This window comes from Podarcis erhardii (assembly GCF_964252035.2).
Source record: "Podarcis erhardii genome assembly, chromosome: 8".
In the NCBI taxonomy this organism is placed as follows: domain Eukaryota; kingdom Metazoa; phylum Chordata; class Lepidosauria; order Squamata; family Lacertidae; genus Podarcis; species Podarcis erhardii.
The window spans coordinates 70199211-70216434 of NC_138499.1; the positions used below are offsets into that span (position 1 = coordinate 70199211).

At 44.4% G+C, this 17224-nt stretch overlaps 1 protein-coding gene across 2 annotated transcripts in view; it reads left to right on the plus strand.

Annotated features, from left to right (window-relative positions):
• Nucleotides 1–17224, plus strand: part of DROSHA (drosha ribonuclease III) — an 81815-nt gene that overhangs the window by 2290 nt on the left and 62301 nt on the right. For both annotated transcript variants that reach the window (XM_081872978.1, XM_081872979.1), the window contains exons 3-10: nucleotides 1489–1581; nucleotides 2793–3018; nucleotides 4876–5017; nucleotides 6109–6260; nucleotides 7737–7817; nucleotides 8633–8719; nucleotides 11387–11473; nucleotides 13117–13188. In XM_081872978.1, the coding sequence (XP_081729104.1) occupies nucleotides 1489–1581; nucleotides 2793–3018; nucleotides 4876–5017; nucleotides 6109–6260; nucleotides 7737–7817; nucleotides 8633–8719; nucleotides 11387–11473; nucleotides 13117–13188 (940 nt within the window). The remainder of the gene's footprint in view (nucleotides 1–1488; nucleotides 1582–2792; nucleotides 3019–4875; nucleotides 5018–6108; nucleotides 6261–7736; nucleotides 7818–8632; nucleotides 8720–11386; nucleotides 11474–13116; nucleotides 13189–17224) is intronic.

The window sequence follows — 17224 nt, forward strand, 5'->3', positions numbered from 1 at the left end:
GAGTTGTCTCTCTATAGCAGGGGTGCCCAAACTTTTTTCAAAGAGGGCCAGATTTGATGAAGTGAATGTGCGTGAGGGCCGACCAAAGTTGTTGAGGTTTTTTCAGGATTGAACTTATTGAGCTTTTGTTGGGGATAGGCTGGGGGGCCAAATTAGGCCCCCAAAAAGGATTTTGGACATGCCTGGTTTACTCATGGTTTGTATGTATTATGCAGTCCAACTGGTGTATTATTCGGTTGGAAATCGGAAGTCGAAAGATTGCCTTCCCTTTAGAAAAAAAAATAATAGTCATGCTTCCAGCCACTGCTTTTTTCTACAAAAAGAGGTGCGGGAACTCCCCCCTTTTTTTGACAGACAACCCTAAGTTGTTGACCTTTTTTATGGGGGAGCCAAAGTTGTTTTAGGGGGGAAACAACACTTTTTTGGGGGGGGGGAGAATGCTTCTCCGCCTGAACAGCATGCAGTTGCTACACGGCGGCTGGTACGCTACAAAGAGGTCCCGGAACAGACCAAAGAGTTAATGGAACTCAGTTTCGGTGAAAAAAAGACCTGCTTCCAGCTACCATGATTTTGGCTGTTGGATATAAAATGCTTAGCCAGAATTTTGTGCCATATGTAGCATCACTTGACTAAAAGTGAGCTACAGCGTTCTTTTGGTCTTAATATTTTTATTGAAAAGGTTTCAATGATAAAGAAATGGCTTGAGAAATAATACCACTTTTCAGCTTGTTTCATTATAAACATCACTTGTCCAGGGCCATCCCTACTATTAAACAGACTGAAGAGGTCTCCTCAACTTGCCCTTTGCCTCGGGCAGCAAAATGCCTTGAATTGGCCTGACCTTGTCTGAGTCAAATGCGTTGATTGTTGCTTCTTGTAAAATTCTTTCATTGATATTTTTATTAAAAAAATGACGAGTTGAGAGAAATAATTGAGAACGTTGTTTTCTGGAGAAAATGTACCAGGAGAGGAAGATATGTTGCATAACATTTGCTGATGTACTTTCTATCTTGCCCCATTATTGCTGTTGTTGTTGTTGTTGTTATATTTTATTTTCATGGAGAAAATAGCCAGAATAAAGAAAGAAGCCACTATTTGTTATTCAACTGATTCTTGGAGAACACCACTAACCAGATACGTCCCAGCGGGCAGTCTGGGGGGAAATCTGGGCTCAGAGATGGGCAGAGTAGCTGAGCCTATACTTGAGTTACGAATGCTGAGACTGAAAACTTAAGCCAGAGTCAGGTTTAAAAGAGCAGATGGAACCCTATTGGCTAGGCAGGTCACCTGGTTCCTCCTGGCCTGGCAGCGGCAATATTGTCCTCTGACCGCAACTACACGGTAGAGAATATGGCGGCACTTCCTTCCTCTTCCGTAATGACTCTCTGGGCTCTCGGCAGTTTATTCAGCTTTCTGGTTCTATTGTTTTGGAACTAGAATTTACTCTCGTTGAGGACAGTGGCTCAAATCTTCTTTAATTCTTTAAAGGGAACGACAACGAGAAAGACACAGGCACCGCGACAGCCGGCGATCACCATCCACCGAGAGATCTTACAGAAAGGATCACAAGAGGACAGGAAGGTAAGACTAGGGAGTGGATTATCGTTGGGTAGCTGCTGTTAGACCAGCGTTTCTCAGACTCTGGTTCCCAGCTGCTGTTGAACTACAACTCCCATCATCCCTAGCTAGCAGGACCAGCGGTCAACGATGATGGGAGCTGTAGTTCAATGACAGCTGGAGACCCAAGTTTGAGAAACCCTGTGATGGACTGCGCCTTCCAACCTGGGGGATGGTATGAAGAGAAGGTAAGACAAGATTTGGGTAGATACGAAGCCAGTTTTCTTTTTTCTTTTTTAAATAATTTTTATTAGTTTTAACATATAAATTATAAAGCATACCACAAAACTTCACCACTTATACAATCTTTTTTTGGACTTCCATCAGCGCCTCTGATGATTCACTGTTTTAACCACTTTTTATGCATTTCTTAGATTCATATTGCCTTTAATTATCTTAGCTAACCATCCTCCCCCTAATCCCTTTTTGCAATAGTTCCAATAATTCTCCTCACAAAACTTCTTTCAAGCCTACAAACGTCTGATCATCAAAATACTTTTCATATAATCTGTAAATTTACTCCAGTCTTCTGTGAATTTCTGGTCCCGCTGATTACGAATCCTTCCTGTTAGTTTATCTAATTCTGTGTAGTCCATTAATTTCATCCTCCATTCTTCTTTCGTCTTGCTTCCATTTTTGTGCCAATAATATTCTTGCTGCCGTTATTGCATATACAGTGGTACCTCGCAAGATGAATGCCTCGCAAGACGAAAAACGCGCAAGACGAAAGAGTTTTCCGTTTTTTGAGTCGTTCCGCAAGACGAATTTCCCTATGGGCTTGCTTCGCAAGACAAAATGTCTTGCGAGTTCTTGCGAGTTTGTTTACTTTTTCTTAAAGCCGCTAAGCCGTTAATAGCCACTAAGCTGCTAAGCCGTTAATAGCCACTAAGCCGCTAATAGCCGCTAAGCCACTAAGCCGCTAATAGCCGTGCTTCGCAAGACGAAGAAACCGCAAGATGAAGAGACTTGCGGAACAGATTAATTTCGTCTTGCGAGGCACCACTGTAAAAACAACCTACATTTCAGATATGAAGCCAGTTTTCAGCACGATCTGATGCATGAGCTGCAGCAAACTTTTGATGAGTATCTCTCCTTCTCATCCACATGTACCAATTGAGCTGAGCCCCGACTCGCTGCCCAAGATGAATTGTCTATTCCCTTGTCTTCTTGTGCAGTCAGTCTCCTGGTCAAGACCGGAAGAGAACTCGCTGGGAAGACGACCGGGATAGGTGGCCAGAAAACGCCAGCAGGGAAAAGAGCTATACTTCCATTAAAGACAAAGAGCCGGATGAAGCCGCTGTCGAAAAGAACGAGGAAGATGACGAGGACCTGCTGAAGCCTGTGTGGGTCCGCTGCACCCACTCGGAAAGCTACTACTCAAACGACCCCATGGATCAAGTGGTACGTTGAGGAACTGTTTAGAGTTGGAAGGGACCAGAAGGGCCACCTTTTGCCCAAGGTGGGGCTCAAACTCTTGAGATTAAAAGTCTCATGCTCTACCGACTGAGCTATCCCAGGATCACTTAATGAAGTTCTCCTCCTCCCTCCTTTCGCCTTGTAAGACCCTTCTAGGGGGGGAAGGGGTTGGTTTCCTGCATCATGTAGTGCCTGGGGAGAATTGCCCCAAATTGCGTAATAATAATAATAAATTTTTATTTATATCCCGCCCTCCCCAGCCAAAGCCAGGCTCAGGGCGACTAACAACAATAAAATAATACAACCTTCTAAAATCATTTCATTATAAAATTAATTCAAATCAAATTGATGGCAACCATTGGGCTAGAGTTCTGTGAAGTTTGCCAAAGGAGGGAGTCAGGCTGTGCCCTGGCCAAAGGCCTGGTGGAACAGCTCTGTCTTGCAGGCCCTGCAGAAAGATGTCAAGTCCCGCAGGGCCCTAGTCTCTTAGGACAGAGCATTCCATCAGATCGGAGCCACAGCTGAAAAAGCCCTGGCTCTGGTTGAGGCCAGCCTAACCTCTCTGTGGCCTGGGACCTCCAAGATGTTTTTATTTGAAGACCGTAAGTTTCTCTGTGGGGCATACCAGGAGAGGCAGTCCCGTAGGTATGAGGGTCCTAGGCCGTATAGGGCTTTAAAGGTTAAAACCAGCACCTTAAACCTGATCCTGTACTCCACCAGGAGCCAGTGCAGCTGGTATAGCACCGGGTGAATGTGATCTCGCAGCAAAGACCCCGTAAGGAGTCTCACTACGGCATTCTGCACGCACTGGAGTTTCTGGGTCAGTCTCAATGGCAGCGTAGGCTTCCACCCAATTTAAGTTAACTTACCTTGGGACCCAATCTATCCCCCCCCCCCCATCCTGAAACCTCCAGTCAACATTCTGGGGCCAATGTGTATGCTCATTTCTTAGTTAACTGGGTGGGGGGGTGTTTTGGGGGGTGGGATGGGGCATTATCTATGAATATTTTTGGGTACTTCAAACCTTGTAGTTCCTCTAAACCTGTTGATGCCTCTGCTGTATGGATGATACTGTTTTGGCTACATAAGCACTGACACTTGAAGAATAATGATCACTATGTGATCTAGGTTTGTGTGTATCACACACTATCTCATTTTCTGAATCTCCAGAAGAAACTAAATATTGTTATATCATCTCTGGTAAATCATCCCATGTGATTGACGTGTTGCATTTGTGAATGTGTGTGTTGCGTCGTCTGTGCAACACACTCACGAGGATCAGCATGACTGCAAATTGACGTTGCAAAATATTTTCAATTCAGAATATCCTTTTAACTTTCTTTTTTTAAAAAATAAAATTATTTATTTGGTTTTTCAACTTAAACATTTATAGAGATATGTCAAACATTGATAATAACAACAAGATTCCAAGCAATCTCCTGGACTTCCAGCCTCCTCTTTGTGGGTCCTATTATTAATCGTTTCCACTTGCATCTTTTATGATATTCCAAATCGTTTACCTCTTCCATTATGTCTGGAATTCAACCTTAAACTACAAGTGATATTCCAATCCTACTAACGATTTTAACTGTTTACAATGGTCTTTAAGCTAAGTTATAATTTCCCCCATTCCTTGTTAAAATGTTCATCTTTCTGATTTGGTATCTGAAGAAGTGTGCATGCACACAAACGCTCATACCAGTAACAAACTTAGTTGGTCTTTAAGATGCTACTGGAAGGATTTTTAAAATTTTGTTTCGACTACGGCAGACCAACACCTAGCTACCTACCTGTTCCTGATTTCTGAAATCCTTTTCATTTTTGTTTGGTTGCAATGGCAAGGGCGATTCCACTGTCGTCGGAACGAGCCGGCTCCGAGATTTATATGAGAAGTTTGAGGAAGAGCTGGGCAAGCGGCAAGCCAAAGCCAAAGCTGCCAGGCCCCCCTGGGAGCCCCCCAAGACCAAGTTGGATGAGGATGTCGGTAAGGACTGCTCTGACCCACGCGACGCACCCCAGAAATAAATGCTTGCCACTTTCCAGGAGGGATCAGCTACTGGAGGCCCAATGGCCAAATCTGGCCCTCAAATATGCCCCGCAGAGAACCTTAAGGTCTATGAATAATCACAGTTTAGAGGTCCCGGGACCTAAGGAAGTCAGCTTATTCTCCACCTGGGCCAGGGCCTTCTCAGTGTTGGCCCCGACCTGGTGGAAAGCTCTGTCCCATGAGACCAGGGCCCTGCAGGATTCAACTTCCTTCCGCAGGTCCTGTAAGACAGAGCTATTCTGCCAGGCTTTCAATTTGAACTTAGCCTGATCTTTTATTTCCCTTCCTTCCTTCCCCCTCCCCTTTTTATGAATTTTACCTGCTCTGGGATCCCACAGCTAATTCTCCCCTGGTCTCCTTGCTGGCCCAAATAGGACCAATTTAGCCAGCTAGCCCTGGTGATCATCTAATGTTTATTGGATGGATTTCCCCCCTAAATTGATTTTTGAATTCTGAATTTATTGTTATTCACGTTTTATACTGTATTTTATGCTATTTTTTTGTTGCATCAATTAATGGTTTTAAATTTGTTGTTAGCCATTCTGAGCCCGGTTTTCTGAACCAGGAAGGGCAGGGTATAAAAAAATTATTATTATATTTATTATAAATGCCATTTGTCCCTTGAAAGATTCCCTGCCACTATCCTGATCCTTTTCATGCACCACTGTCTTCTAAGATGAGGCATAGGCAAAGTGCCCTTGATCTGTTTCCTCTGTGGCCTAACCTTCCCTTTTAATGTGCCACTGTTGTTCTCTTCTCTGTGAAAGCCCCCTCTGAGATGAAACTCGTGTGCCTGAAGAAAAAGCTTGATTTGGGGGAAGCAGCGGGGTTAGTTAGAAAATTATATCTTGCATGCCAGTGACCAGCACTCTGTACTCTTGAGGTGTTGCCAGGAAGAAGTAGAGAAACTTTGCTCTTTGCCGTGCCCCTGGGGCATTCGCCGCTCCAGTCTCAGGTCAGAGGTGAATGCGCAGTTTTGTGGGAGATTGGAAAGGGCAGGTTGGTGTCACGTTTTCTTGGGAACGCAGGGAGTTCCAGCGACTCGGAGTGCGACTCGGATGACGACAGCTGCTCCAGCAGTTCGGATTCGGAGGTGTTTGACGTCATCGCTGAAATTAAGCGGAAGAAGGCTCACCCAGACCGGCTGCATGAGGAGCTGTGGTACAACGACCCCGGACAGGTAGTACATGCCAAAAAAAGCTCAGTCTTAAACATTTGCATCGTGGCTATGCAGCTGATGACTTAAAATCAGGACCGCAATACCTCAAGGACTACCTCTTTCCATATGAACCTACCTGGATCCTGAGATCATCTTCTAAGGCCCTTCTTTGTGTGCCTCTTCCTTGAGAGGTCCAGGGGGTGGCAACCCAAGAACGGGGCCTTCTCTGCAGTGGCTCCCCATCTGTGGAATGCTCTCGCCAGGGAAGTTCGCCTGGCACCTTCATTATACACCTTTAGGCACCAGGCAAAAGCGTTCATTTTTAACCAGACCTTTCCTTGATTTGATTGACACCCTTTTAAAATGTGGATTTTTTGTGGGGGTGGTATTGGGTTGTTTTTATTTTGATTATATATTTTGTGGTTTTATATTTTGATTTTGTTCTGTGAACTGCCCTGAGGCCTCTGGTATAGGGTGGTATATAAACTGAAAATAATAATAATAATTTGCTATTCCGTACTGAAGATCAAGTCACTTTGCGAAAACCAGTGACCAGCAACCCTGTACTTTACACAAACCAATCTTCTCTCAATCCTGTTCTTGTGGCCGTGTACACACACACCTGAAATTGCCAAAACACAACCACCAAAATTCAGGAGACGGCTCCAATACTATGCATATGTACTTTTTCACAAGCCCCATTGAATCTGGTGGGGTTTACATATGAGTAGACACATAGATTGCTGCACTGTACATTTCAAAAAGTCTTAGTGTGTGGCTGGTGACAGGCTGGTGAAACCTAGGCAAAAATTATTTCTCCTGGCAGAATACTTTCAATGGGTAAAGAGTATTTGAATCAAGCAATATTCAGAGACACTCTTTTGAAGTACTGTGGTCTATTAAGGTACTTCAGTCCATGTGCTTAAAAATATTTTTCAACTGACTCTTAACTTGTGTATGCTAATTTGCTTTTAAATAATCAAACAAACCCCTGTGTTGCAAAGAGAAAGTCAGCAATGTCTAGGCAATACAATGACCATGTACATACGCAATAGACAATCTTTATAGAATTCCTTCAAACCATAACAAGTTCAAAACGAAATCTTTAGTCTCCAAGTCTCTGAAAATCTTTAGATGAAGTGAGGTACCAGACTTTGTATGATGAAAGACAAGCTGTGAAGCTTTGTGTATTCAGCAAATATGATGTCCAACACTGAACAGTGATTCCGGATATAGACTACTGTTTCATAGAATTCTTCGTCAGTGTGGTGGGAGGATATAGAATTGCTTCATAAACTGAAAATAATTTTTTTTCCATAAACTGAAAATAGTAATAATTATTTTTTTTATGATTGTCTATTGCGTAATTACATGGTCATTGTGTTGCCTAGAATTTGCTTTTAAATTACTTTAATTAACTTTCAGGCACTGAGCCAGACTGCCTCTTCTTGTTTTTAAACTTCTCGACTCAGTATCCTCCTTTAACATTTCTGACAGATGAACGACGGACCTCTGTGCAAATGCAGTGCGAAAGCCAGACGAACGGGAATAAGACATGGAATCTATCCTGGGGAAGAGGTAATATTTCTTTAAAATGTTTTTAAGGCGGTTGAAGGGATCCCAAAACATCTTATCAGGTAAAATACAATATGATGGGGTGGGGGGAGGTGGGAAGCCCACTTAATAATAAATAAGCATAGAAATAAACTATAAAACAATCTGCCCCAAAATATTAAAATCCAATAACAAGCTATGACTAAAACCAGTGTTCAAAGCTTCCATTGTTCCAGGAGCATTTTGCGACAGTATTTCATGGGTGCGAGTGGTTTCTCAGTTTTGGGCGCAGTACTGTGCCTAAATTTCAGATTAAACCTGAAGGAAAGGAGGGCCTTTTTTCTGCCTCCCCACTTCCAGCTGCTTTCCAAAGATGGGAGAAGAGACCCCCTTAAGAATATTAGGGGGGGTGGTCAGGAGAAGGACTAAACCATGTGAAAAATGAACATAATAGTTTAGCTGCAGTTCATTTTCAGCTTTGTATAAAAAAGCGCACCGAGATATTCCATTGTTGTGCCCGTAACCTCGGTTTAAGATGCCGTTTAGCTCCTAGCTTTCATATCTCGGTTTCTAACGCTGACTAAAACTGTAAGTCCAAAAAAACCCAAACACTTCAAGGGAACAAGGAAAATAAGAGTTTTCATAAGGCCTTTAATGAGCAAGGAAAATAAGAGTTTTCATAAGGCCTTTAATGAGGAGGGACACAAGCCTTCCCTGGCAGGGTTTGGTCCAAAACATCAGGAAAACATTAGGTTGCTGAAGACTGCTTTATCTCCTTTTATTAGCATTAACCTTTCCTAATCACCTGCCCCTCTTATTTCCTCTCTCGTTTCTTAAAGCCTATTAAGCCCTGCCGACCCATGACCAACAATGCTGGAAAATTATTCCACTACCGCATTACAGTGTCACCACCTACAAACTTTTTAGTAAGTATCATATGAAGCAGGGGAAACAGCAGACCTGTCTGTTTTTATTTGAAGCTCTTGTTTTTAAGCCCTTACATAGGTGACATAGGAGCTCCCTGCCGGCGAGCAAGCTGGATATATTTATTTGTGGTTATTTATTGATTCAGTTTATATACTGCCCTTTACCCAAAGATCTCAGGGTAGTGTCCTACATTAAAAGCGTGATTTACGTAGCATTGTCATAATAAAAGCAATAAAGCGATCGCAGGAAATATAATAACAGCCCCCACGCTTCTAAAAGGCTGTAAGGTTGTTCAGTAGCCAAAGGCCTGAGTAGAGAGGAGTGTTTTTGTTTTGCATGTAATGAACGTGCCCGACAAGCCTCTCCAGGGAGAGCATTGCACAGATGGGGAGCCACCTCAGACAAGACCACTTCTCCTGTTGTCATCCTCCAGACCTCTTCTGGAGGAGGAACATGAAGAAGAGTCTCAGATAATGATTGCAGGGTCTGGGTCAGTTCACCTAGAGGGAGGTGAGGTGGTCCTTGAGGTAAAAGTTGTTGTTATTATTATTATTATTATTATTATTATTATTATTACTACAGTGGACGCTTGGGTTGCGAACGTGATCCATGCGGGAGGCACGTTTGCAACCCGCAGCATTCGCAACCTACAGCACCGCGTCTGCGCATGCGCGGGTTGCAATTCGATGTTTCTGTGTATGCGCAAAGCGTAATTTAGAACTTCTGCGCCTACACGACCGCCGAAACTTGGAAGTAACCTGTTTCGGTACTTCTGGGTTTTGGCGCATCCGTAACCCGAAAAAATGTAATCTGAGGCGTCTGTAACCTGAGGTATGACTGTACAGTGGAACCTTGGTTTTTGAATGTAATCCATTCCGGAGGACCATTCGACTTTGAAACGTTTGAAAACCGAGGATCAATGGGCGGTCAGCAAAATCCATTGAAAAAATGGGAGAAATGTGGCTTGGAAGCCATTCAACTTCCGAGGCACGTTTGAAAATGGAAGCAATTACTTTGAGGTTTTTGGCCTTCGAATCGTTCCGAATCGTTTGGCTTCTGAGACGTTCGAAAACCAAGGTTCCACTGTATTATTATTACCCTGCCCAACTGTTTGGGTTTCCCTAGCCACTCTGGGCAGCTTCCAATAAACATAATAATAATAATATTGTGACCCTGAGCCATTTAAGGCTTTATAGCCAGCTCTTTGAATAGGGCCTGGAAACTAATTGGCAGCCAGAGCAGTTGAGCCAGAATCTGTGTAATATGCTCAGTGTATCCTTCCCCAGTGAGCAACCCGGTCGTCCAATTTTGCAACACTGATGGATCCAGCAGCACACCCAAGCTGTATATTCAGAGAGAGTGTGATGCCATCAAGAGTAGGCAACCTCACGTTCATCCGGTCTACGGAGCTGCCCACTAACAGGGCCTCAGCCTTATCTGGATTGAGTTTCTGTTTACAGTGGTGCCTCGCAAGACGAAAAGAATCCGTTCTGCGAGTCTCTTCGTCTTGCGGTTTTTTCGTCTTGCGAAGCAACCCTATTAGCGGCTTAGCGGATTAGCGCTATTAGCGGCAAAGCGGCTAAGCGGCTATTAGCAGCTTAGCGGCTTAGAAAAAGGGGGGGGGAGTGGAAAAAATCGCAAGACTCGCAAGACGTTTTCGTCTTGCAAAGCAAGCCCATAGGGAAATTCGTCTTGCGGAGCGCCTCGAAAAACGGAAAACCCTTTCGTCTAGCGGGTTTTTCGTCTTGCGAGGCATTCGTCTTGCGGGGCACCACTGTATTGGCTTCCAGCCAGTCCATCACCAAGGCCAGACACTGGGCCATCCCTCCTCTGCCCCTAGCATGGAAACTACCAGGGGAGGGAAGCCCAGGGGCAGTCACCAAGGTCACCTGATCTCCCGGCTGCGTTTCACCAGCAGCTCAATGCCTGTTCGCACACCCCTCCTCACAACCTCATGGTAAACCATGGTGACCCCTGTGTCGGCAGGTCTGCGCCGTCCCACCCTGCTGACTGCTATGGGGCCAGCCCCATCGTCCAGCATAGAAATGCGACAAGCTATTGGAGGAGGAACAGAAGTTTAGGTTGCTGCTCTGATAGTCCCTGGAACGCCAGCAAGTATTTCAGCAAGCTACTAACTTCTGTAGTAATAATAATAATAATAATAATAATAATAATAATAATAATAATTTATTATTTATACCCCACCCATCTGGCTGGGTTTCCCCAGCCACTCTGGGCGGCTTCCAACAGAATATTAAAATGCAATAGTTATTAAACAATAAAAGCTTCCCTAAACAGGGCTGCCTTCAGATGTCTTCTAAAAGTCTGGTAGGTGTTTTTCTCTTTGACATCTGGTGGGAGGGCGTTCCACAGGGCAGGTGCCACTACCGAGAAGGCCCTCTGCCTGATTCCCTGTAACTTGGCTTCTCGCGGCGAGCGAACCGCCGGAAGGCCCTCGACATTGGACCTCAGTGTCCAGGCTGAACAATGGGGGTAGAGATGCTCCTTCAGGTATTCTGGACCAAGGCCGTTTAGGGCTTTAAAGGTCAGCACCAACACTTTGAATTGTGCTCGGAAATGTACTGGGAGCCAGTGTAGGCCTTTCAAGAGCTTAGCCTTATTTGCAAGGCTAGTCTGACTTCCGGCTTTTGCCCTTATCTCTTTAGACAGACAGGCCAACTGTGATCGAGTACGATGACCACGAGTACATCTTCGAAGGCTTTTCCATGTTTGCCCATGCTCCCCTCACCAATGTAAGTCGCCTTTCTTTCGTGGCCCAGCTAGTTTTATGGATGGCTGCTGGGGCGTTTAAAATTTCTGCGTATGCTAGTTTTCTTCTCCGTAGTAAAAATCACACCAATAGCAGCCCTACCATGAAATCTTTGTCCTTTTAAACATTTTTTATCTGTTCCTTGGAGGTGAGGTGCCCCTGCCTTTTTAAATTTACTTTAAAAATATTTCCTAACGCAAGGCAAAGGGGCGTGGGTGGCGCTGTGGGTTAAACCACAGAGCCTAGGACTTGCCGATCAGAAGGTCGGCGGTTCGAATCCCCGCGACGGGGTGAGCTCCCGTTGCTCGGTCCCTGCTCCTGCCAACCTAGCAGTTTGAAAGCACATCAAAGTGCAAGTAGATAAATAGGTACCACTCCGGCGGGAAGGTAAACAGTGTTTCCGTGCACTGCTCTGGTTCACCAGAAGCGGCTTAGTCATGCTGGCCACATGACCCAGAAGCTCCCTTGGCCAATAAAGTGAGATGAGTGCCGCAACCCCAGAGTCAGTCATGACTGGACCTAATGGGCAGGGGTCCCTTTACCTTTAACGCAAGGCAAATCCACCAGTGGCATAGCTGAACCCTGCTAGTTCAGTCTCTGCATAGTCTTATCTTGACAATAATTGACCTATTCAGATGCTCTGTCCCAGGGTGGATTTGATTTAAATCAAATTGATTTTAAATCACGATTTAAATCACTCATCAGTAAGACTTGGTTCAGATCATTATTTTTTTTTACAGAAAGACTCATTCTTGCTTGTATAATCTTAATATTTACAGCCAGATGAAGGATTCATTCTTGGAATAATAAATTTTCAGAGTAGTTTTTGCAGTTATACCAAAAATTACCGATTTGGTTATGCTATTAGAAATACATAGACCGATAATTATGAAATTATTGTGAGGTTTAAAAAGTTAACTGTTTATATTTGGGCAACTTTTCTGCTGTTGTTTATTGGAAGGAGAAAAATAATAATCATTTCCTTAATAACAATTTAAACAATTTGTATAACTAAAACAATAACATTATAGCATATGTATCCATTGTTTTTTAACTGATGTGGTTAAACATTTTTTTTAAAAAACAACAACCTTAAGACTGAGTTTTAGCACACATGAAAAACTTAAAACAAATCCTTATTTCCTGATGAATAGCCTTTGGACCATAATGTAAATTAAATAGAAAACTATCTTTAGAAAGATTTTTCCTCCCAAAGCATTTTATTTTAAAAATCCAATTTAAATAAAAAAATCCAATTTAAATAAAAAAAATCCGATTTAAATAAAAAAAATCTGATTTTTTTATTTTAAAAGAAAACCGTTGATTTTTTAATCCACCCTAGTTTGTCCCAAAGAGGTTTAAGCCTTCCCGTTGTAGCCATTGATGCACTACTTTTTGTGAAATCTGTATTCGGTGCAGTCGGGGCTCCAGCAGATGGCAGTCTCTACCAGAAGATGTCATATGTGCCTTGCTTGTCATGCTGTTTCCTAGCTGGCCATCTCAAGGTTTATGCATTTCAACCCCCCTTTTAATTTTGGATCAGAAGAAAGCAAGAGAATGCAGCGAGGGTGCTGCCTCTTTGAGACTGAACCTCTCTCGTGCATGTGTTTCTTCTCGTCTCTCCAGATTCCTCTGTGCAAAGTCATCCGATTTAACATCGATTATACAATTCATTTCATCGAGGAGATGATACCTGAAGTAAGTTATGGGAATGATGATGCATGGCATCTGTTTGCTTTGTGGCGCGTCGAGAAAGTTTAGCTTGTTGGTTCATGCATATTCCGAAGAAGTTCATACTGTATGGCTGGATGATTTCTTCTGATTAAAGATGTACAGTCCTGGAATATCGATAGGAAAACATACTAATGAAAGGTGTAAAACAAGTTAAGCAAATGTTCTTGTGAAAGTAAACTTTATTGCCTTCTGTCTATTAGTGCCACTAAGTGAATATTTCTGTGGGGGAGAGTAGCAGTTTGTTAAAACTGTCCAACAATATCATTGTTGTCGTTGTTGATTAAATTTATATACAGTGGTACCTCGGTTTACGAACTTAATCCGTTCTTAAACCAAAACCGTTCTTAAACCAAGGCCCGCTTTCCCCAATGAGGCCTTCCGCCGCCGGTGCCCTTCCACCGTTGGGATTCCGTTCTTACACTGAGGTAAAGTTCTCAAACCGAGACACTATTTCCGGTTTTGTGGAGTTTGTAAACCAAATTGTTCTTAAACTGGACTGTTCTTAAACCGAGGTACCACTGTACTGCCCTATACCTGGGGGTCTCAGGGTGATTCACAGAATAAAATCAAGATAGGTAAAGGTAAAGGGACCCCTGACCATTAGGTCCAGTCGTGGCCGACTCTGGGGTTGCGGCTCTCATCTCGGTTTATTGTCCAAGGGAGCCGGTGTACAGCTTCCGGGTATATAAAACCACAAAATGCATAATAAAAATAAAAACAACAACCCAACAGGCCCCCCCAAAAAACCACACTTTAAAAGTGCATAGGATGTCTTCTTCTTCTTATTATTATTATTAATATTTTTTCTCACCCCCGCTAAAAGGTCTCAGGGAGCGTTACAGCAATGTAAAAATTCTTAACCCAGGGATATGAGTAGGATTTGAATTTTTTCATTTTGATTGTCCCCTGGACTTCATTAGCACAGAGCCGTAATTTATTATTATTGTTGTAAACCACATTTCTATTGCTGTAAGTGAAGATGAAAATAATTTCTAACTTTCCCCGTATAAGTAGCTGCCTTCAGCAGAGGTAGCATGGGATGAACTGACGGGGTGAGCTCAGGAAATCTACCTTAACTTGGCAATGGCACTTGCCGAAGCGCCGTGTGAGGTTTTCCTCCAGAGCCTTCTGTGACATCACAGCAGCTTACGATCAGGCACGTTTCAAGCCATATCTAGCTCAAGGGGACCTCAAGTAATAGAATTGTGGCCTTTGCTTGAAGGCGAAATTTCACAGTTGCAACTGAGATTGATGGCCGCCTGCCAGCCACCCTGGGTCCCATGCCATCTTAGGGAGGGGAATTCCTAATTTAACGTAGAATGTAGCCCTCTGCTGAGCTCACCCTTCCCGTTGAAACAGCTGCCACCAGATAAGGGGTTAATTATTTCCACAAGGCCAAGGTACCTTTAACAAGCTCCGAAGCCTCTTAAAGGTAGCCGTTTTCCCCATTTGTCTGAGAAACATGCCTAGGAATCTAGTTAAGTAGAGTGGAAAGAGTGATGGGGAAAATTCAGGAGAGGGGTTGAACCCTCTTCTGCCTGTCATGTTTTCCCGCTGCTGGCTTTTACAAATGGGCAATATCAGAGAGCAGCCATGAAGGATGGAGAGGGGTTCGAGAAACGAGCCTGTAGACCCAAGTTGAAATTTATATGCATGGCTCCACCCACTTTGGCTTCTGGCTCCGCCCATCACTGCCATGCGGCCCCTGGCAGGTAGCCCAGAACGAAATGTGGCCTTCGAGCTGAAGAAGAAGGTTCTCACCCCTGCCTCGCATCTTTAAATCATCATCATTTTTAATTTGTATACCGTCTTTCTATCTTACAAGACTCAAGGCGGTTTACAAGCTGAAGAAACAAAAAATGTACATCTTATAACAATCTAATGCAATGCAAAAATGTGATAATAAAACATAACTTTAAAACAGGCAACCTACATCAAAAAGTAACATTCAACAATTATTAGAATAGCATTAAATAATAATAATAACATATAAAGGATGAACAGAAATCCACTCAACAGTTACAGCAAATAATTTCTAAACTACAGTGGTGCCCCGCAAGACGAATGCCTCGCTAAACGAAAAACCCGCAAGACGAAAGGGTTTTCCGATTTTTTAGCGGCTTCGCAAGACGAATTTCCCTATGGGCTTGCTTCGCAAGACGAAAGCCCATAGGGAAATCTCCGGGGACAGCGGGGAGGCGCAGCAGCTGTCCTGAAGGCTTGCGGTGGGAGGTCCGGGAACAGAGGAGAAGGCGTGCAGCGATTCTCCTCTGTTCCCGGGGCTTGCGGTGGGAGGAGGGTTTTTCCTCCCCACCGCCAACCTTCAGAACAGCCTTCTGAACGTTGGCGGTGGGGAGGAAAGCCCTCCTCCCACCACAAGCCTTCAGGACAGGTCCGGGAACAGAGGAGAAGGCGCGCAGCGATTCTCCTCTGTTCCTGGGGCTTGCGGTGGGAGGAAGGTTTTCCTCCCCACCGCCAACATTCAGAAGGCTGTTCTGAAGGCTGGCGGTGGGAAGAAAAGCCCTTCTCCCGCCTCCAGCCTTCAGAAGAGTTCCCCGCAGGGCTCCCCAAGCTGTGAATGTCTGCCCCGCGCGAGGGGCGCTCTGCTTAAGAGCGCTCCTCGTGCGGGGCAGCAGGCTGCTATCCGCAGCTTGGAGAGCCCTGCGGGGAAGTCCTGCAGGGCTCCCCAAGCTGCAGATGTCTGCCCCGCGCGAGGGGCACTCTGCTTCAGAGCGTCCCTCGCACCAAGCAGCAGGCTGCTATCCGCAGCCTAGGCAGCCCTGCAGGAACTCTTCTGAAGGCTGGCGCCGGGAGAAGGGCTTTTCTTCCCACCGCCAGCCTTCAGAAGGCTGTTCTGAAGGCTGGCGGTGGGGAGAAAAGTCCTTCTCCCCCCGCCAGCCTTCAGAAGAGGTCCGGGGACAGACTGTCCCCGGATCTGGTCTGAAGGCGGTCTCCCTAGGAACGCATTAATTGATTTTCAATGCATTCCTATGGGAAACCGTGCTTCGCAAGACGAAAAACTCGCAAGAAGAAAAAACTTGCGGAACGAATTAATTTCGTCTTGCAAGGCACCACTGTATAATCAATAAAACAATGGCACGCCACAGTACATAAAATAATACAATACAAATTGAGAAGCAGAGACTAGAGGGGGGGCAAAGCAGGTAGAAAGAGGCCTTGCCTGACAAAGTCTCTCCCCTCTGAGGTTGCCTCTTCTCCAAGCTTTCAGGATGGCGGTCTTTGGATATGTGTGCGTTATCTGTAATCCTCCCTTGCTTCGGAGCGGCACGCCTGTCGCATCTAGAGGGGAAAGACGCCGTTTTAATGAAGAACGCTTTCTTTCCGGATTGGCGCGTGGGTTTTTGCTTTTATTTATTTCCTTCCCCGGCCAGTTCATAAGGAGAATAATCCCCAGTTTGTGAGGTGCTGATTAGTGACTGCGAAAACGCCTTGTTACGACGCCAGCAGTGATTTATCAGCTTTTTAGCTAGAACGTGGCAGCCTCCGAGAATTATGGGAGAGGTCCTCCTTTCCACATATATCATCTCTTCTGCTTATTCAAGTGAAAGGCTGTTGGCACTCCGTAAGTTATGGCGTAGCCCTGAGCTCGTAATTTTTGCTTCCGGTATAGATTTAGGCTTTTAGTAAGGAACACCCCCCCCCCGAATGTATAGTAATAATAATAATAATAATAACAACAACAACAACTGGGCCAGATGGGCGGGATATAAATAAATTAAGAAGAAGAAGAAGAAGAAGTTAAGTTAGACATTAAAATCCTGTGCTTTAGATTCTTTCCACCATAATGGGACTTGCGGGTCTCCCCCCTACCCCGGTCCAAGTTTCTTTTTACTAGTGTATGTGCTATAATTTACGTATTATAATATGTAATAACATCCCGCCATCCGAACACAATGCGTTCCCTCGTCTGTTAGGCGAGCGTCAAGCATAACAAACCAACAATTTCCATTGATTCCTATGGGGAAATTTCTAATGCATT